Below are 21,435 nucleotides of genomic sequence, written 5' to 3' on the forward strand. Positions count from 1 at the left end.
ATGATAATTAAATTTTACTGCAAGAATTTGTTAGAATTCACTTTCTATAAATCAGTTTTACCTTGCTCGTTCTATTTAAATCAGAAATGCGGTCCACGCGTGCATCAAATAATTGAAATCACCAATCTTAAACTGAAATAGTATTCAAGAAGATCTTGAAAATAGAGTATTCACCAAACAAAAGGTGATTCAAAACAATTTTATTTGAAAGTAGTAAGAAAGTGCTCAAAATATTAGGAAATTGGAAATGTCAAAGCTCCGGTACAATGTGCATAACATGATAATGTTGGTATATTGTTTAGCAAGAATATTGGTTCCACATATTATAAATGGATTAGTGTAGTTCAATTGCACATGCACTCGACATAAAAGTCTCGGCAGTTCATACAGCTCAAAGTTGGAGATAAAAAAGAATGTACTATGTTTGTGTATATATTGTTTAGACAGGATAAAAAATATTTGTAGTGCATTTTTTTCCAGAAGAAAAAAAGAGCAATGTACAACATCATTCATGCAAAATTTTATGGTAAGGAGAACTAATTGCTAATTGCAGAAATCAAACCAAGACTTGTCGGTAAGAGGAATTCAATTCAATCTATTCAGCCAATGCCTAATTGATCTTTTGTTTATCTGAAATTCTAATTTTGACCATTTAAATTTAAATAAAAGATTAGTATTATATTTAAATTATCCATGCACTTAAAACTAAATAGTTAGGAAATAAAGATTACAGACATTAATTTAGAGCATTAGATCGAATGAAAATTCATAAGAGTGTAGATGTGAGATTTATACCGTTTCCTGATGCCAACATGATCTGTTTGGGGAATTTGCTGTCAGAGGAGTATAAATTTGTTCGTTCAAAGTGGAAATATGAACTACAAGTAGACACGTTTGATCATGCTTCATGCAAAAACAAAGTTTCATGTTTATCAAGGTACGTCACATGCAGAGTAACTATCAGAACGTAGGAAAAGAAAAAAAAAACGGTGATTTTTCCCCCTAATATTTCCAAGGATTGATAATTTTAGCTTATAGAAAAAAATAGTATTATAACCAGTGTATTATGGCGGACAAGACAAAAATGTGAAAACTCATCCAAACAAGATTGTATATCTTTGATGCAATATGTTTATTTATCCATGGGAATTAAACTCATATATAAAAACTAAGACATATTTTCAACAACTGAGCTGGATTCATTTAGCATTTTTTATACAACATTAAAAGTTTTTCCTCATTCATTATTAATATATAAAGAGCAACAACGTTTAAATACTGAATTAGAGAGATAAAAAAGAAAAGAGACAAGTAGATATATAATAAAATGAATGATATTATGAAAATAGATAGAAAGAAGAATAAATATATAAAAATGTATTGCATGAATAAGTTTATTCATAAATAAACTATTCAGTTTGAACAATAATAATCCCGATGATATATATAATTAGTACTGGAGGATAAGTAAACTTAGCCTCCAAATTTCGCTCTCCTAGCAAATTAATGTTTTCACTACAGACAAAAATCATCCTCCGAAAGAGTGAAAGGAAAGGGGTTGAGGAATTAGGATGATATCATACTCAAGATCGACAATGACGACAGTACAACCAATAAATGTGAAGGTGTAAAGATAAAAAAAATGGGTTATAAATATCATGTGCTATACTGATTCCTTTGACACATGGGCCTGTTTATTACTAGGTAGCCCACGCTTATTCCCGATTACATTCTGGATTGGATCTTACTTAATGTAATGGGTGCTGGTAGAAAATTATGACGGTGCAGAAAGCAACAATCAACATACAATTAGTAGGTTCATGTGCTATACTGATTCCTTTGACACATGGGCCAATTTTTCTTTTTCTTCATTTTTTTGTCCTTAACGATTTCCAGACATTTATTTTATATTCTTTCATGATTTTTAATTTTTTAAAAGCTAAATGAATGGCAATTTTATGGGAAATTGTTAAATATACCTCCCCTGCTTACAAATCTTGTCTCTCTTTACACTTTTTGGTATGTTTTTTTTACTAAAAAAATCCGTTTCAAGAAATTAAGTTCTGGAAAGTATTCAATTATTCACGCGTAACCTAACCATGCTCCAAGACCCACAATGCGCTAACATGCACACTCTGATGCCACCATGCACACACGATATCCTCAAAACATCAATCACATAAAATCCTTTTTTTTATATTTTTTTGAAAGGATAGAATTCTTCATTATTGAGTTATTTTTTTATACAAATTTCCTCTGTCCCTACATATTTTTTTTTTACTGAGATTGCATTCCTACATAAACACATCTCATAAATATTTGATATTTAATATAATCATAATTTTTGGAAGCTCTTCATAAATGCCTTTTTGTTTGACAGATCTTCATAAATGTCTTTAACTTTTAATCTTTGTTGTTTATTATTTTATAACATGAAGCTTTAGCTTAATATATAAAAATAGTCAATCAAATAAACTCTATAATATTATAAAAATAGTAAAAAAGAAAAAAGGCTAATAAGCTAACCCAAAGCTTATACAATTTTGAACAAAAAGGGATTAAATGAAATTAAAATTAAACCTAATTTTTTGAAACTAATGTTTTTTTTATGGATGAAACTCATGTAATATCATATACGGAGTCATTTAAGATCGGTTCATCAAATTTGCCTGATTTTATTAACATCCTATTGATCATACCCTTTTTCAGTCATCAGCAATATAAGCTGTGAAATGACTTAAGAATTACACGAGTATTATGAAAAGATGTTGATGTAAGTAACTTTTTTAAAAGTATAAAAATGTACTTTTAACTTTTAAGCATTACTAAATATATCGAGATATGAGTTGGGTGTTTAGATTCGAAGAGGGAGAAAAAAAAAACAGGTGGAGAGAGACATTAAGTCATCATTTCTATTTTGTTTGTGGGGCATCTCAAAAACGATAAGTGAGAAAGCAGGATGCAGCTATCATACTCTTATCTCTATACAAATTCCTAGATTAAAAAAATTAAATAAAAAAATACTCTATACGAATCCTATATATCTTTTGTGATTTTCTAGCGTCAAAAGAACCACCTATCTCTTTCCTTTACATAATAACACATTATATTATCAAGTAATCATCCCAACAACAATCACAAATAAATTACATATATTTGTGATAATTGTAAAGGGACCCTTTGAGAATAATGATAGAGGAGCTAGGGGAGCAACACCTTGTGGGACATCACCAAGCAAATAAGAAGTAATCTAAATGGCAAATGATGGGTTTAATTAATGCTAGTTCGTGATATAACTTGTGGGACATCACCGAAATACACTTAACACATTTTTTCTTTATGGTATTCGTTTCTTAAGAAATATAAACTCTGTTAAATTTATCATCGAATTAACAAGTTAAAAAAAATTAGAGTAAAATATAATTTTATTTTTTATTATTTTCTGTCTATTTAGTGTTCAACATATATTCATTTAGCGTATTATTCTCAAATACAAAAATTCTCATATTTAATAACATCAAATAATTGTTCTCGAATAACATCAAATCCTCGATGAGAATGATTTACCACTACTATAACATCTGCAATTTATTATCTAATAATGATGTATTATTAGACTTGATTATTTCAGTATTGTGAAATTTATGATTTATTATTTTATTTTATTATATTGTTGAAATGCTTAATTGATATGTTATTTATAAATATTTTGTTATTAAGTGAACTCTTTAAATGTATAAGTTGAATTCACGAATCGAGTTTATAAAACTCTCACGAGCTATGTAAACTCTCGAAAGTTTGATTGTAAAAGTAAGTAAAAGTAAATTTACATTTGTAATTCAAAAGTACACTTACTTATTTTTATTGTAAAAGTGATATATTAATAAGTTTTACTTTAAATGTATTTTAAAATCATCTTAAATATAATATTTTTTGTTAATAAAATAGTCACATAAAAAATTTAGATTTTTTAGATAATTGTTTTTAGGATATTAATTAAAGAATTAAAATAATAAAATATTCATTGTAAAATCATAGAAAAATATAAAAAAGTAATGAATAGAGTAATTTTACACATCTTAATAATTTTTTTTAAGTCATTAACCAAATATTTATCAAAAAATTTAATAAATTAGAAAGAGAGAAAATGTAATTTTTACTCCAAAAGGGAAAGATGGATGTAACAAAAGTCTAAAAATTATAGATTTTTTTTAGAATTCAAAAACAGAAAATATCATGTGTAATACAAACAAGTTTTAGAAGAAGAGTGTGTAATTTGTTTTAAAAACTATAATAATTCACATATATATATATATTTTTTTTATTATTATATGATTGATATAAAATATTTATCGATTCTATTAATTATTAATCTCACATAATTTGACGAGTCATTTTTAATAAAAATATCTTTACTCAATCATATTTGAATTTACTGAAGGTCAACAAGTCTAAAATAACTTGAAATCAAGATTTTTGATTAATAATTCATTCATATTGTTGAAACTCCCTGAATTAATTATAATCAGCAAACATACATAATGTATTTTTTTGATAAATAAATAAATATAAATATACATTAAGAAATCTGAGTAAAGACATGATGAGCCAATGAAGGCAAAACCTGGAGCGTGCTGTTCAGTCTCCAATGGCGAGAGGGTCCCACAGAGGCTGAGAGAGATTGTGTTGGGGCGTGAGAAGCAAACTCTGAAGGAGGAATTGGAGTGAGGAAATGACTGTTGAGTTTTGGTGTGCAATGAAATTTGAAAGTAAATACTAAATACATAGAGAGGAGTGTGAGAGTGGGATCTCTCCGGCTTGTTAGTGAAGAAAATCTTGGCTTGATAATTGAGTTGAGCTCTCAACTTCACTGCCCCCATAAAACGCATTTGGCTATTGATTCTTCTTCTGCTACTTCTATCTACAAAGCCTGCAACCATATTATTACTATAACCAATTACTATTAAGCAAGGCGGTGGTTTGGCTTTTCTAGTAACTTTGACTGAATACCATTGTGTCTTCAAACTTCAAACTTCAAACTTCAAACACAGTAACCGAACCAAGAGTAAAGAGACTGACTTTATCTTCCTTCATGGGTAATCCCGTACTCTTCTCCTCAGATTTGGATTTCAATTTTAATTTGGCAAAGAATGGAGCTGCTTAATAAGTAGTAGGAGGGAGAAAGAAAAGGAAAAGAGTTTATTTTTTGGAAGTTTCTCCTTTTGTTGTTTCTGCAACTTTTGCCCTCATAACTTCTTTATAGAGAAATTCAACCACCATCTTCTGTCCCTCTTTCTTTTCCTTTATTTTTCTCCTTTTTCCTTTTACCAAAGGTAACTCTTGGCATCCTCCTCCGTTAGTCCTCTCCCATTAATCAACCACACGGGAATACTACTTTTAACACTCAACTTTCTTACTCTTTTCTTCTCCCCTTGTGCTATGCTTGCTGGAATATGACAAATAAACTCACTGTGCCACCACTCATCTCAACTTGGTAGGTAGGGCTTTTGTGTGTGGTTGAGAAAGAAACTTTACTTGTAACAGGAGTGAGTGAGATACATGACCACTAGGGAATAGAGAGAGAGAGAGACTCAACTTGAAAAAAAGCAAATTTGATTTTTAGGATAGACTAGTTTGCTGTGGAATCAAGTAGCAATATTTTTTTTGGGGTTCACCGATGGATGGTTACGAAGCTACAAGAATTGTGTTTTCACGGATCCAAAACTTGGACCCTGAAAATGCTTCCAAAATCATGGGTGTACTTCTTCTTCAAGACCATGGTGAAAAGGAAATGATTAGACTAGCATTTGGTCCAGAAGCACTTGTTCACTCTGTGATTCTCAAAGCCCGCAAGGAGTTAGGTTTACCTTCGAACTCTCCGCCCACACCCTCCACTCCTCCTTCTCCTTCACCCTTTATTTCTAGGCAAAACTTAAACACTTCTTCAAGGCTCAGTGGCACCAATATCCCTCCTGCTCTCACTATCCCTAACCCTTCTTCATGGCCTACCATGTCTGAGCTTCAAACTCCTGATGATTTGATGAGTCCCAACCATTTAGTTGTTGGCTCTTCTACTTCTTCATTGTCCTTACCCTTTTATGCAAACGGAGGCTCAGATCCAATTGATGAGTTCCAACTTCAAGACCAGCTTGCTTTCCTGAATGATGGTTCTCCAACTAGTACTGCTCTTTCCCACAAGAACAACCCAGATATGTTTTACCCTAGTAACTCAGACTTGTCTTCAAGTCCTACTACTGCTGCTGACCCTACCCTTTTTCCTTCCTATGGTTGGGGAGGGTCTCTTCATCGTAGGAGTTGTTCAGTCAATGATGCTTGTTTGGGCACTGAGGACCCTAATTCTGGGTTGGGATGGAAGCCTTGTCTTTACTTTGCTAGAGGGTACTGTAAAAATGGGACTAGTTGCAGGTTCCTTCATGGTGGACTTGGAGATGCTGATGCTGCAATGGTTGGCTCTCCTAGCAAGATTGAGATGATGGAGCAGTGCCATGAGCTCTTAAGATCCAAATCTGGTCAGCAACAAAGATTGGCTGCTGCTTCTCAGCTCATGGCCTCTTCCACTTTTCCATACTCCCCTAAGTGCATGAATTTCCTGTTGCAGCAGCAACAAAATGATACCCAAAGGTACCCCTTTGCAATCAAGTGTTTTGGTTGCTGTTGTCTTTATAATAGTTGGGGTGCAGAATTTTAATCATGGTTGATAATAATTGCAGAGCGGCAGCTGCAGCTCTGATGATGAGTGAGGATTTGCATAAATTTGGACGATCCAGGCTTGAAAGAAATGATTTTTCTTTGAACAGTCCTGGCATGGTAAACCCAGCTTCCAGGCAGATCTACTTGACTTTCCCAGCAGATAGCACTTTCAGGGAGGAAGATGTTTCAAATTACTTCAGGTTATTATTGTTTAGGTTTAACTTTGTTAACTGGGGTCAGTGTGCATAGTTGGTCAATGGCAGAAATATTAACTTATAGTTTTTATTTCTGTTGTTGAAGCATATATGGTCCAGTCCAAGACGTGAGGATCCCATACCAGCAGAAGCGAATGTTTGGTTTTGTTACCTTTGTTTATCCAGAGACCGTGAAGCTTATTCTATCTAAAGGAAACCCTCATTTTGTGTGTGATGCACGAGTGCTTGTTAAGCCTTACAAGGAGAAGGGCAAAGTCCCAGACAAGTACAGGCACCCCCTCTTTCTACTCTTATGTTAACTTTTTGTTTTTGTTATTCCCTTGAGTTTGTTTTGAATGTGCTCACTATTGTTTCTTGTGATTTGCAGGAAGCTGCAGCAGCAGCAGGTAGATAGAGGAGATTTTTCACCATGTGGTACTCCTACTGGATTAGATGCTAGAGACCAATTTGATCTTCAACTTGGTAGTTGAACCTTCCATTTTGTTGTCTTTTCAGATTGTGTTGGTGAAACCTACTCTACTTAACACGTGTACTGTCTTAATTGTATGGTTTTAGGAGGCAGAATGTTCTACAATACTCAAGACATGCTGTGGAGGAGGAAGCTGGAGGAGCAAGCTGATTTGCAGCAAGCTCTTGAGCTACAAAGTAGGAGGCTAATGGGTCTACAACTTCTTGACATCAAGAAGCATCACCAGCGTGCACTTTCCGCCGGAAGCCCAATTCCTTCCCCCACCCATTCTCCTAACATGTTCAACCAAAATCTTGTTCCTTCTTTTCACATCACTTCAGAGGCCCCAAAGGGTATATCTCTCTCACATTTTAAAGGCAGCGAATTTCAGCTGCTCTTGAATTGAACTTGGTGCGTTTCTGGGAAATGGAATGAATTTGTTGAGATTTATGTTATTTGATTTCAGAGAGTGGTTCAAGTTCTGCTCCAGCTAGTATTGCATCAGTTTCTGTTGGTCAACAGCAGGTCAACATTTCTGTTGGCAAGGAAGTGGATGTCAATGGTGAGAATGGGTATGATGAAGGCAATGGCAAGCAGAGCTCTAGTCATGAAGATCGTGATTTGCAAGAATGGTATAAAACCTTTTCTTATTTTGAATTGCTAAAAGGGCACCAGAATAGTAAACACCTTTTTGCACCAAATCCCTTTTTCAGTTCATGGCAACAAAAATCGTGCATTTATTCAGGTTTTCCAATTTGCCTAAATTTGATTGTCAGCATTTTAAGTGGTTTATGAATAAATGCAGTTTGGAGCATAATCTCCCTGATAGCCCTTTTGCTTCCCCAACAAAAGCTGATGGAGACTTCATGGTTGCCTTCTCCAATGGATCTAATGAGGCCATTGATGCAGATGGCTTAGCTGCATCTGCCAACTCCAAATTTGGGACTAGCACATTACTTCCTGCAGCGTCTGCTCTTGACATGGGAACTTTCAAATCCTTTAATTGCCAAATACCAAGGTACTGGCGTGTGACATCACATTTTAGCCTATTAGTCTTCTTTACCCATGCCATGAATTTTAGTATCTATAATTTGTTTGTTTGTTTTTTTTTTATGATCTGGGTTGGTTTTTAGGTTCTCTTCTGGCCATGGAACTATTGGTATGTTCGCAGGCACCGGTGGACCGATTGGCATTTAGTTTCCTGATGTTCAGGTAAAGCTAGTTCGGGTGTTTATGTTGATGAGGCTTTTTTGCATGTTGTCGTCAAGGTGGATTGGTTTGTTGTTTAGTTTATTAAATTTTGATGTCGGTTTGGTCTTTTTTGTGCAACATTTACAGGAAGTGAAAGATGACTAAAGAAACCCGGACAGATATAATTGAGAATCACCGCCACCACCATCATGACGGCTATCACCATCAATCTTCAGTACTATACTACTTACTACAATACAAAATGCATACGTAAAAAGCAGTTCAGTGAAGGAAGTGGGGCAGGCATTCGCTTTCTTTTGTTAGCATTATTATTGTATTATTTTCTTTCTTCTCATATCTGTAGTAGCTGAAGGAAACCACAGGTTAAAATAACACACAAAGAGTCACCTGAGTCAATGTGTAGTAGGAACTCCATGGCACTGTAATTTCTTCTCATTACCCTTGGATGTAGTAGTTTAGATTGTTAGTCCTATGTTGTTACAGGTATAATTTGAAGTCTTTGTACAGCTGGAGCATTACCCAGAGAAAGCATGCATAGATGAAGTGGTAAAACCGTAAATGCAGAGTTGTATAACTACAAGGCTGATTGAGATCCCCCCCATGATGGGTAACTAACTTGAGTTTGAAGGCCAGAAGTGAGGAGGGGAGTGTATAATGTCAATCTTAGCTGGATTAAAGTTCAAAGTGGAGATTTTTAGCTTGGATCTTATGTTCCATCAGTTAAGTTTGTAGTTCTACTTAGTTGTTATACACAGTTTATCAACAACCCTGACAGAAAAGAGAAACAAGAATTAGAAAGAATCAAAAGTGAGTTTTTAAACTAATTGGTCTATTTGCCTCTCCTCTTGTGTGCTTCATGATTTTAAAGGAGAATTTGTCTCGTTGTTCCTTCAATTATTTTCCCCTTCAAATTGTAAATTGGTGGGGTCTGTCTTTTTTTTTTTTTGCCATTATTGGAGAGAAAAGAAGGGGACCACAAGGCACACCATCACATGGGGTTGCTGACACTGCAAATGGGCCACACACACATTTATATAATGACAGGTTGTGCACAGGTCCTACCCATGTGAGTCATAGATATTTATCTCTCTACCCTTCAAATTCTCTTTCATGACAGGAAAGGACATGCACAGATCTAAAAGTAGGGTAGATGCCCACACGTATGACAAAAGTGGCCAGTTACTCGAATCTTTTGGGGTCTGTGGATGTGGCCTTGTGAATGTGAGTTGCTGTGCTCTATGCTTTTATTAATTTGCCCTCTTTCAAGTTTTCAAGAGCTCCCTGGTGTTTGTGAAAAACCAATACCAATATATGTTGAGTAAAGGGTTTAAAATCAGAGTGGCATATCGTGAATAAGCACAAGCCGCAATGTTGGTTGGTTGGTTTTGACACGTTAGTTGCCTTTTTAATTATGATTCACAACTTATGACCATAGGCCAACAGAACAGAACATTGCCCCAATGGTGGTGACCCATGACTAGTAAATCCATGCTTGGTTTCTTGGAAGCTCACGAATTAGATTGTGTTTTAGTGACTGGATTGTATGTGTGATAAAGACATGTTTGCACATGTCACGGTCTTATGCGTGCATGTGGTTATATTTTAGTGGCATAGGATTCTAGAAATATGGTCAATGGGGAAACAGATGGTAACTCCTGATAGCAATTCCAAATGCAGTGTTTGTGGTCGGATTGTATACCTCGTTTCACAGGAAAATTATTTTTAAAATTGTTATCATCTTGCTTTTCGCAAATAATTTCAAAAATATCATGCGCAGTACTCCATACATATGCAGACATTATGGTTTTCTTCACCAAAGTCTTCAAATTTGGACTCTCCATCATTGTCTTACAAGATTGAGCGGTACAACATATCTAGGATATTAAAAGTGTTCATGATTTATCACTTAGGTTATAGGAGAAAAAATGAATTGAGTTTTCAAAATAAAAATTAGTTCTCTATTAAGTAATCATTAGTTAATTTATTGATTTTTTTTTTATTTTTTAGAGAAGTTACATGAAAGCTTTTATAAATTAGCAAATGAAAAATTTATTTTAATTTATGAATAATTCTTTTTTTTTTCTCTTCTCTGAGAAGTACTTATAAAAAAACTTACCCAAACACAGGACCTTAATGACTTAGGTTTAAATATAGAGTATAGATCAAATAAGTCATTTAACATACTCCACTTAATAGTAAGTTTTTAGAAACGATGAATTTTATGGATCGTTAGACAGCTCACATTAAGTACATCAAGTAAAATAAATCATATAATTTATAAATTATTTGATTTTTCATTAATTTATTTTATTTGAAGGTCATTAAGGAAAATAAATGGAATAAACCTGCAAAATTTATTCTTGTAAAGCATTTCTAATATTTTACATAAATTAATTAAAAGTTTGTCATTTTAAATAATTTCTTTTAAATTTATTCTGTTTAAATTTCTTGTACTCTTAATGCAAAAAAATACTTGCTAACTAGCATACTTTGTAGATGGGTTCAAAATCTAAATCGGTCTGTGAACCCCACAGATCAACGCTCTTGGAATCGAGTATAAGCTTGTGTTTCAAACAAAAGGGGAAATATGACACCGTTTTCATGTTTGTGTTAAGGTTGTTTGCATACATATATCTTCACTGTATTCCGTGTATTGCATTGTATATACATTTAAGGTTGTTTATGTATATATCGTACTAAATATTAATATGCATATTACAGGATGAACTTGGTGAAAAAAAGATACATTAACATATGCACAAAAAAGAATGAGTTTTGAAATGTTGAAGTCTAACAAAAAGAAAAGAATGCTAAGCATAACCTTAAAATAACAAAATGATGATACAACGAGAGCGTGAATCAATTGGTACAATGTTATTGTATCGTAAAAAATATGGCAATTAAATCTACTGCAAGAATTTGTTAGAGTTCACATTCACATACTATAAATGGACTTTGTCTTAGTCGTTCTATTCAAAGCAGAAATGCTCTCCACATGCATCAAATAATTGAAATCACCAATCTTAAACTGAAAAACAGGAACTCCATAAGATTTTGAAAATAGAGTATTCACAAAAAAAAAAGGTGATTAAAAAAAAATTATTTGAAAGGAGTAAGAGAGTGCTCAAATTAGGAGGAAATTGGAAAGGTCAAAGCCACGGTACAATGTGCACCATTATAAAGTTTGCATATTATTTAGCAAGAATATTCGTTCCACATGCTTCAAATGGATTAGACAACTTCTATTGCACATGCACTCGACATAAGAGTCTCAGCACTTGACACAACTCAAGGCCGAAGATGAAAAAGAATGTACTGTGTTGGTAGATTGTTGAGACAGAAAACGAAAGATTTGTTGTCCCTTTTATTAGCAGAAGAAAAGAAGCAAAGTACAAGACCATTCATACAAAATTTTATGGTAAGGAAGACTGATTGCAGGAATCAAACCAGGACTTATCGGTTAGAAGAGTTCAGTTCAATTTATTCAGCTAATAAATCATTTGTTTATCTAAAATTTTAATTTTGTCTTAAAAACCAAAAAAGTGTTTTAATTTAAATTAAAATTTATAAAAAAGGTTTTTTTATGTATAAATATATATTAAATTTTTTATTTATAATAAATAACTATATTTAAATGTATAAATTATATTTTAGATTCTTAGTAAACAATTTAAAATGTGATATAAAGTTATTTTAAACTATTAATTTTTAATAAATTAACCTTAAAGTTAAATCATGTAGAAAATTTAATCGTTGTTATTTAATCAAATCTTGAAAATAATCTCAAAGAATGAGGAAATTTTATCTCAATTAATTGTAATAGCCATGTACTAAGTAATGAGTTGATTAGCTCAGATATTTTTTATTACTTAAAGTGATAAAGATGAGATTAAAATTCATGACCTAGGTTGTTTGACTTTTTTTAGTAGATTAGCTCATTTATCGATGTCAAATAGATGGAACAAAAAAGAGAGCCTAAGTTAAACATAGCCGAAGAAATAATGTCTGACAAGACAAAAGTGATAGACTGAGAACGAGGTGAAGAATTAATTCTCAAACTCAACCAAACAAGATTGATCTTTGAGACAGTAGTCAAGGTCATTCACTTAATCATTTAATAAAGGTAAAATTTAAATTTTTTAATTAAATTTCAAAATATTTATTTTTCAATTCAGTTCTTGAAGTTGTATTTATTTTTGAATTATGTTCTTAATAAGAACATAATTAAAAAAATAAATACGAATTCAGAAACATAATTGTAAAGTAAAATAAAATAGTTAAATGATCTATTTAAAAATGATAAATAATTTGAAACTTAATTAAAAATGGTTAAGTATTTGCATGTTATTATTCTCAATTTTATATGTATGGGTAAAAATAAATCAAATAACATGTCAGAGATCTATAATATGACCCGTCAAAGGTCTAACATGTTACTAAAAATGAAGTTTAAGTTTTTCAAAACACCTATTAAGTTTGATATATATATATATATATATATATATATATAAGTATTAATATATAATAAGTATGTTTGTCTATTTAAACCTGTTGGCTTATTTAGGTTTATATGCTTGTTGGCTTGTTGGCCAGTCTTTTATAAAACAAACTATGTAAATAGGTTTTTAAGTAGACCATACCAAAGCCTAAAAATAGCTCGTAATAGGTAATTAGATTAAATTTAAGTTTAATAATTATGATATACATCATGTCAAGTAGATAAAAGTTTAGTGTGATCCGTTCCCACCTCTATTTGCAAGAAGTGAGAATACAAGTTTAACATCTAAAGGTTGTAAAGGTGAGAATGTTAACATGCAAAAGTGAAAATATTGGCCCATAAAAACTTGGCCTAGGACCTAAATAAATAACAAATACAAGTTCAGAAGCTCAACTAAGAAAAATATTTTAAATATCTAATTAAAAATTGTTAAAAAAATTTCAGACTTATAGATTAATTTAACATTTAATATACATAGAGTTTTTTCGGTAACAAATATATATATTTTGGCAAAAGAAGATTTTTGAAATTCATAAGTTTTTTTATCTTTCTCAAAATGTTTTGTTTTTGGGTCAAACATTAAATTAGAGACAGAAAGAAAAAGAGAGAAGTATATGATAAAATTAATGATGTGATAAGAATAGATGAACAAAAATAATAAATATATACAAATTGTTCTAAAAATGTATTAGAAGAATAACATTATTCATAAAAAACTATTAACTTTGAACAATAATCCGACCATATAATAATAAGTTGACGATAAGTAAAACTTTGTAAACTTGGCCTCCTAATTTCGCTCCGGTACATGTTTAGTAGCAGATTAATGTTTTCACTACAGACAAAAAAACATCCTCCGAAAGAGTGAAAGGAAAGGGGGTTGAGGAATTATGGATGATATCATACTCAAGATCGACAATGACAGTGCAACCAACAAATGAGACAAATAGAAAAAATATTGAGGGCAGAAATTAAAGAATGGTGGGAAGAGTCTAAATAAACTCTAAAATGAAAGACAACCAACGATGACAAGTTATGGTATATCTTTCTTTAGGGGTAGGTATCTTTCTTTAAGGGTTTGAAAAAAAAAAAAAGAATCAAAATTGTGATCAAAGTTATATAGTGAACTGCATAATCTAATCTATCGTATTCATGCCAGCTCTGGTCCACTTGGAAGCTGCTCGTAGCCATCATGGTGCGTGGCAACGTAGTTACTGGATGGAACAGGAATGCACTTTAGGACAACACCTACAACTATGCTTACTGCACCAATCATCACGCTTGTTAACCACAACTCCTGGCTCAGTGGCACTGTTTGAGCAAAAGCACCAAGATATTGAACTATTATGGCTTGAAACCCTATAGTTGCGGCCATGACCATCAGAAAAACCCAGCTGCTCAACATGCCTTGCAAAACATTTATCTTCTCCATGTCACGGCTGTTTATCTCGTTGAATACCTATTAGTTAATGACAGAAATATTGTTTCCAATGACAAGAGTTGGTTAGTGTGTGCCTCAGGATGCATGAACATGACCAAAAAGTAAGTAACAAGGCCAAGCATATTAAGTAACAATGGAGAAAAAAACTATGCACTACCCTACCACATAAACATCCAATTACTACACAAATTGAGACTCAGGGAAAGTAAAATATGAAAATCAGAAAACACTTTTTTTTTTGTGAGGAACAAATATGTTTTAATCAAATATATTCAAGGTCTACTACGTGAAGTTAACTGATCTATTACCTGGCAAAATACAAAGGTGTTGAATATGACGGTATTGAGAAGTAAGGTAGCATCATCAGGTCCATTGAGCTTGAGAATCTTTTTGCCACGAAATTTGAGAACCAAAAGGACAATAATTTGATAGATGCTCTGACCAATTATGTTCCTCCACATGACCCTGGTGATGATTTTGGCGTTCCTTCCAACTGGTGGCATCTTCATAAGCCCATCATGAGGAGGTTCTGTAGCCAGTGCCAATGCGCCCAGGGTGTCCATGATCATGTTTACCCAAAGCATTTGAACAGCAGTAAGAGGAGCAGAACCTGAAATGGATTCTGCTGTGATTAGTCATCTAAATTGAACTAAATATTTAGCTATGACCTGAAAAGATCGTCTTAAAAAGTTAGCTGTATGTATTACCTGACACGCATGCCGAAACAAAATTCAGCATGAGAGCCACAACATTAACTGTTAACTGAAACTGGACAAACTTTTGTATATTAATATAAACAGCACGGCCCCATCTGGTAACATTCACTATGGTTGCGAAGTTATCATCCATTACAATCACATCCGCGTTCTCTTTGGCTACCTGGGGAACATGGAGGTTAACAATACCTTAACAAACAATGCTACGTAAAATATTAAAACCAATTGATTTGAAAACATATTAAGTATGCCCACAAAATGATATAATTATTGTTGCCTACTATATGAATCCTATTCTCACCCTAAAATGATATAAGGCAAGCAGATAATGGCACGCAATCTCAGATGGCATGGAACAAATGGTAAGTCATGAAGGATATTATATAGAATGTGGGTGTAGTAACAAACAAACAAACCTCTGTCCCTGCAATACCCATAGCAAGTCCAATATCAGCCTCATGCAACGCTGGAGCATCATTGGTCCCATCACCAGTTACTGCCACAACCTCATAAAAATCATCCCTCAAATGTTTCACTAAGGTGTGCTTGTCAAGAGGCAACGATCGGGCCATTACCTACACACATCAAGAAACCATTTTATAAATGCATCATCCTTGCCAAACATTAAAAGGAGTATCCATCCAGGGAACAGTAATTAATCAAGACCTGTATTTTTGGTATTATGTTCATCAGTTCTTGAGGGCTCTTGTTCCTGAAATCTGGTCCTTCTATTGCTATTCCATCTGTCAATATGCCGCATTCTCTAGCTATTGCTTTAGCAGTATTTATGTTGTCGCCAGTCACCATTCGAACGACAATGCCAGCTTCTAAACAAGTCTTAACAGCTTCTTTGACTCCAGGCCTCACTGGATCCTTGATCCCAATAATAGCTATCAACGTGTACTTATCCTCAGGAATACTATCACTTCCAGAAGATCCTTCAATATCCTTGAAGGCAATGCAGAGCGTTCTCAGAGCCTGAGAAGCAAAACCATTGATAACTTCTGTGACGCTATTCCTTTGTTGTTCGTTCAATTGGACGACTTTGCCGTCTGCATTAACAACTTTTTCACACATTTTGACAACTATTTCTGATGCTCCTTTGCAGAATGCTCGATACTTGTTGGTGCCATCGGGAAGAGCCACCAGCACTGACATCTTTTTCCTGATTGAATTGAAAGGCTCAACCTTCACTATTTTATACTTGTCGTTATAAAACTTGGAATCACCTCCCAAAAGCAAGCCAAACTCCAGCAATGCGGACTCTGTGGGAGTACCCATGATCTTGTTCCTTCCATCTTGCCCTTTGACTATCTCTGAGCCAGTGTTCTGGAATATGGATTGCAAAAGGAGATCAGATATATGCTCAGAAATTGAGGACTTCAACACATTTTCACTGTTGCCGATTTTAATGGCCTTAGTTTGTTGGCAAATCCATATTTTGTCCACAACCATGTGGTTTGTAGTCAAAGTCCCGGTTTTATCAGTGCAAATGCAACTAGCTGAACCCATTGTCTCGCATGCGGAGAGGTGCCTTACTAGTGCCTTGTCATTCATCAATTTCTTCATTGCAAATGCAAGGCTTAGTGTGACTGCCAAAGGCAGTCCCTCAGGAACTGCCACAACTATTATAATGACAGCAGTGGCAAAGAAATTGAGAAGGCTAGATGCATCATTTAGTGACCATTTTGTGATCTCATGGTGAGCTATTTTCCCGCAGAGAAACCTTCCCGTGAGAACCATGAATGTGACTATTGCAAAACACAAACCTATCTTTCCAATAATGGTGGCAACCCCATTTAGTTTGACCTGAAGTGGTGTCTCATCATCTCCCCCTTCGTTCAGAGTATCCATCAATCTTCCCCATTCAGTCCTCACACCAACGGATGTCACCAGCATCTTAGCAGAACCATCTTGCACCATCGTCCCTGATAGAAGAAAAGGCTTCTCTTGATCAACATTCACAGCCTCACTCTCACCTGATAGACTTGATTCATCTATTAATAAACCGAAACCTGATGTGAATAACCCATCTGCAGGAACTATGTCCCCTATTGACAGATGGACTATGTCTCCTACCACTAGATCATGAATTGAAACTTTTTGTCTTTTGCTGTCTCTTGTAACTTGAATGCTCACATTTTTCTTTTCTTTGTCCAAATCCTTAAATTGCAAAGACTGTTTATAGTCACAGATTGAAGTGACAAAGACCACTAAAAGGATACATAGTATGATTCCCACTCCATCGTACATACCTTTTGGCCAACCTTCTGTTAAGATTCCAACACCTACTGAAACAAAAGAACATACCATAAGGATGATTAGAGTTAAGTCCTGCATTGCATCCCAAACGAACATCCAAAAGCTTCTGGGGGGATTCTCGGCATGGCGGTTAAAACCATAGACGTTTTGTCTGTGCTGAACATCTAGTGTGTTAACGCCCTGTTGCAATGACACACGAACAGCTCTTGCTAGTCCTTCAACTCCTTCATGATGTTCTAAACATTTGGTGTCATGGGATCGAACAATGGAGGCTAATTCGTCAGGCTCAATTCCAAAGCCTGCTTCCTGAATCTCTTTGGAGAGCATGGAACCACCACCACGGTTCCCAGCTGCTGGATGAGAAGGAAAAGAAAAAAAAATTAATTTAACAGAACAACAACGTTAGAGTGAATAACCAAAAGATGCTGAGTATTGAAAGCGGTTAAGTGTGTATACCATTAATAAATTGCAACGCTGCTTTTTGCACATAGAGAGCCACCCGTATCTTTTCCTGGTCAAGATAGTTAGAGCATATGCAAAGTGTGTTAGGGCGACAGATAATAAATGCATGACATTCAACGTTTAAAAGGGTATATATATTGCATTTTTTTATATATCCTGTATGTGCATGCTTCCAGCTAACTGATATATATATCGCATTTTTTCACTTGAACAACAATTTTCATAGTGCCAGATAAGAGATTAAACGGTTTAGTTCCTTAATTAGCTAAACAAAAAGCAGACAACTACACATAAAATTTACTCACCAATTCATATGCACTAAAAAAATGAGATATGTGACAGTGTGACACTAAATAACTTCGAATTGATAACCTCTCATCTCTTTAAACTTCTACTAAAAAAAATAAAAATGAAAGAATGATAACTTTGTGAACGAATTTTCCGTGCAGTGTATATACAATTTCGTATTCGTACTGTTTAGCATTTTTGATTATTCAAACTAGAAGTGTGAGCATAGAGGAAAATATCATTTTTTCTATCAAGATATCATTTGAGTAAATATTTTAACGGCTAAATACATGCATATGGTTGATGAAAACATATCCTATTATCTCTAACATATATGATCATGTAAAAGTCATAAATTTCAATGGCACTGGTAACAAATCTAATATTACTTTTACAGTTTTACTAAAGTTTAATCTAATAATGAATATTTAAGTAAAAGCGTTTCTTTTATTAAAAAAAAACTGTTGCTCCATGCGGTATATATAAAAAATAAAGATGCATAAACACCTCATGCTGTTTGGCACCTAAAAAAAAGAGAAAAAAAGAAAAAGTGATATAATGAATAAGAAGAAAAACATAAATAAAAAAATAAAGAATATCAAAGGAGTGTTTGTGATATATGAGTGTCTATATATTACTACCCTTAAATAAATAAGTCCAAAAACTATGATAGTTTAGCTAATAATGTTGGAGAATAATTTTAAATTCAATAAGTATAATCTATCGTCTTCACCCTCAAGCTGATAAAGCATCATGAGGGTTAGATCAGACGATAAGTTGTTATGGCTCTGAAGAACGAGATATTTGAAAATTGAAAATACTGGTACATATCACAATTATAATTAAAATCAACTTGAAATGAAAGCAGAGAAATACACCTCTTTTTCTATCACACATTAAATGGTAATATAGCAGTTCTATCATACAGTAATTTCAATGAAAGGTAAGTTATGTACATAAACCAATTGCCTTTTTTTTAAAGAATGTACATGAACCAATTGCCTAACGAAGTAGGAAAAGAAATTTAAATTACTCAAAGCACCAGATATAACAATTATGTGTGATTTGTTGTTGTATCTGTTTCCTAACAAATACAAAATTGAGATGACAGTTGTCAAATTAATCAGGACGGTATATAACATAATTTTATTGATTTGCTAGGCCAGGAGTTGTATGAAATTTCTTACAAATCCTAAGCATATAACTCATGTCATTTTTTTTGTAATTAATAGTAATATAAATATTATGATTATGATAAATTTTATAAAATCAGTACGACCAAGTGAAGTTGCTTTGGAAATACACCGAAAATGATAGAAACACTAGTAGGGTAGCACCAAAGACTAAAGAATAGGCACCCAAGACAAAGAAGAAAATGACTCAAAGTAGGGTAGTAACACGAATCTTTGCTGTTTTACATTGCATATAGCATATGATGGAACAAGTGGTCATGCATGGTTGCATGGGTTAACTTAAAGATATACGTATGCATGATATATCTTAATTTCGTCATGCAACTAATTTTGTTTTGTTTGAGTTTCATAATGGAAACAATTAGAATATATGTAGAACTAGGAAGCACAAAAAGACGAGCTTTATGTTGAAAAACTACAATTCAACGAGACAAAAAGATAAAGATTAGAAGATTTAACATGTAGGTGGATGGTGGAGAACATGTGCCATCCTATTGACAGCCATTTGATTTGACTATATCAAATTGTTTCCCGACTATGGCAACCGGTATGAAAAAAGTTTGCCTATCTTTGAAAGATTGAGACTAATTTGTTTGAACGGTACTTGATGCAATATATTGAGTCAGTTAAGCTTTCGAGAAACTTGATTCATAAAACAAGAAATTTCAATGTCCGTCACTCTCATTTTTAATTTTCATAAAAATTGAATTCTCAAGTCGAGGTAGGTGTGTGAAAAGCAGACGGAAAAATTCAAGGAGAAAGTTAGGAAATTTCTTCTACATTAATTCTTATGGGAGAAAGTTTTTTTTAGACAATCCAATTTGCAGATGTGATTAAACACTAAATATGAACATATTTTTCAACAGATTTATTAATTAAATTGTGAGAAACTAAAGTAGCATATTTTTAGTTTGAATTTTGAGATGCGATTCTTCACGTCAAATGGAAGTAGCTCCTCCTCCTAACCTTGTAGCTTCCACCTAAAATTTGATTTAAACGTGGAAAGATTGAAGCCATGTGCATACAAAACACCCAAGCAAACATGCACTAACCCTTCTATCAGACTCAATTCCTATGTTTGAATATGCTACTGTTATTTTTTAATCAATAATTAAATAAGTTTAAATACCTCCACAGAGAAAGTAGGTGAAAGAGAGAATTTTTCAATAACTAAACAAAACCCTTTAAGTTTTGACAAAATCCTAGTAAACTCAAAAGGCTGTGATTTTGATATGGCGGAAGAAAATTAGGCTTTCAAGAAGAAAAAATGAATTTCGGGAAACCGTGTGAAGAAAGATACGTCTGATCTGTTTATTTTAGGAGGAATTAATTCTCCGGTACGGATCATGTAAGATTTTATTATTAAGATAAATTTGCGTACATGCATGATGATTATAGCTAAAAAAAATTACAGGGTTTCTGAATCATGATGTACGTAACTGGTTTAATAAGAACTTAATTACACTTAAAACTAGCTTTCATTTCACGCTACCAATGTTATGAAAAACGGAAATTTGTAAAGGAGCAAAAGCAATCGGATTTTGATCTACTGTGAGGTATTGGAATTGGAATGAATACGTGCCTGGAGCTTCTTGCGCTTTTGTTCGGCGTCAGCGCGTTGGGCGAGATTGGCCACCATGCGGAAGCGGCGGCGGGGATTCTTGACGACGGAGACGGCGGATCTCCATCGGAGAAGAGCATCCTCAGAAGGGTTCTTCGGCTGCACGCTAAAGTTTTCTCTCAGGTACTTCTCCATTAATTGCTAGCTAGCTAGCTATTCCACTGATCGATCGCTTCATACAAAATCAGTCTCATATATATATTTTTTTTTATCGCAAAATTGGTTAATACGAATGAAAGGAAGAAGAGAAAGAAAGTTTCAAACGTCGCCGAATATGGCGGGAACAAGAGAGAGCTGCCACAGGCATGAGAATGGGTGAGGAGAGGAGCACACAAATATATACATGCATAGCCCTCTTCCTTATACTC

The 21,435-nt window shown here is 33.7% G+C and overlaps 2 protein-coding genes and 1 long non-coding RNA gene across 4 annotated transcripts; 1 reads left to right on the plus strand and 2 right to left on the minus strand.

The window, feature by feature from the left end:
• Positions 1 to 4,497: 4,497 nt before the first annotated feature.
• On the minus strand, positions 4,498 to 5,129 carry LOC114380474. The gene is made up of 2 exons (XR_003659723.1): positions 5,011 to 5,129; positions 4,498 to 4,930 (listed from the first exon to the last, which is right to left on the minus strand). It is a non-coding gene; the product is annotated as an uncharacterized LOC114380474 (long non-coding RNA).
• On the plus strand, positions 4,927 to 9,410 carry LOC114380473 (zinc finger CCCH domain-containing protein 53-like). 2 transcript variants are annotated; one of them, XM_028339549.1, is made up of 9 exons: positions 4,927 to 6,642; positions 6,732 to 6,911; positions 7,012 to 7,197; positions 7,294 to 7,388; positions 7,482 to 7,727; positions 7,841 to 8,006; positions 8,180 to 8,392; positions 8,508 to 8,586; positions 8,713 to 9,410. In XM_028339549.1, exons 1-8 carry the CDS (start codon positions 5,678 to 5,680, stop codon positions 8,569 to 8,571), a joined length of 2,115 nt encoding a protein of 704 aa, XP_028195350.1. In that variant the 5' UTR covers positions 4,927 to 5,677; the 3' UTR covers positions 8,572 to 8,586; positions 8,713 to 9,410. The 2 variants fall into 2 exon arrangements, with proteins under 2 accessions (XP_028195350.1, XP_028195351.1); XM_028339550.1 differs by having other exon boundaries at positions 7,012 to 7,191.
• A 4,423-nt stretch (positions 9,411 to 13,833) lies between these two features.
• Positions 13,834 to 21,247, minus strand: LOC114380175 (putative calcium-transporting ATPase 11, plasma membrane-type). Its single transcript, XM_028339127.1, has 7 exons — positions 21,029 to 21,247; positions 17,960 to 18,014; positions 15,908 to 17,853; positions 15,658 to 15,816; positions 15,233 to 15,404; positions 14,834 to 15,135; positions 13,834 to 14,543 (listed from the first exon to the last, which is right to left on the minus strand). Exons 1-7 carry the CDS (start codon positions 21,200 to 21,202, stop codon positions 14,235 to 14,237), a joined length of 3,117 nt encoding a protein of 1,038 aa, XP_028194928.1. The 5' UTR covers positions 21,203 to 21,247; the 3' UTR covers positions 13,834 to 14,234.
• Between the last annotated feature and the right edge of the window lie 188 nt (positions 21,248 to 21,435).

This window comes from Glycine soja, chromosome 12 (assembly GCF_004193775.1).
Source record: "Glycine soja cultivar W05 chromosome 12, ASM419377v2, whole genome shotgun sequence".
NCBI classification, from domain to species: Eukaryota; Viridiplantae; Streptophyta; class Magnoliopsida; order Fabales; family Fabaceae; genus Glycine; species Glycine soja.

What these genes read in the sequence shown, in the direction of transcription:
- LOC114380473 (XM_028339549.1), top strand. Translation starts at nt 5,678, where the DNA reads ATGGATGGTTACGAAGCTACAAGAATTGTGTTTTCACGGATCCAAAAC. An exon ending in CCAATTTGATCTTCAACTTG is followed by an intron (nt 7,389 to 7,481) that starts GTAGTTGAACCT and finishes GTATGGTTTTAG; the next exon opens with GAGGCAGAATGTTCTACAAT. An exon ending in GATCGTGATTTGCAAGAATG is followed by an intron (nt 8,007 to 8,179) that starts GTATAAAACCTT and finishes GAATAAATGCAG; the next exon opens with TTTGGAGCATAATCTCCCTG.
- LOC114380175 (XM_028339127.1), bottom strand. Translation starts at nt 21,202, where the DNA reads ATGGAGAAGTACCTGAGAGAAAACTTTAGCGTGCAGCCGAAGAACCCT. An exon ending in AGCGTTGCAATTTATTAATG is followed by an intron (nt 17,854 to 17,959) that starts GTATACACACTT and finishes CTCATCCAGCAG; the next exon opens with CTGGGAACCGTGGTGGTGGT. An exon ending in ACATAATACCAAAAATACAG is followed by an intron (nt 15,817 to 15,907) that starts GTCTTGATTAAT and finishes TGATGTGTGTAG; the next exon opens with GTAATGGCCCGATCGTTGCC.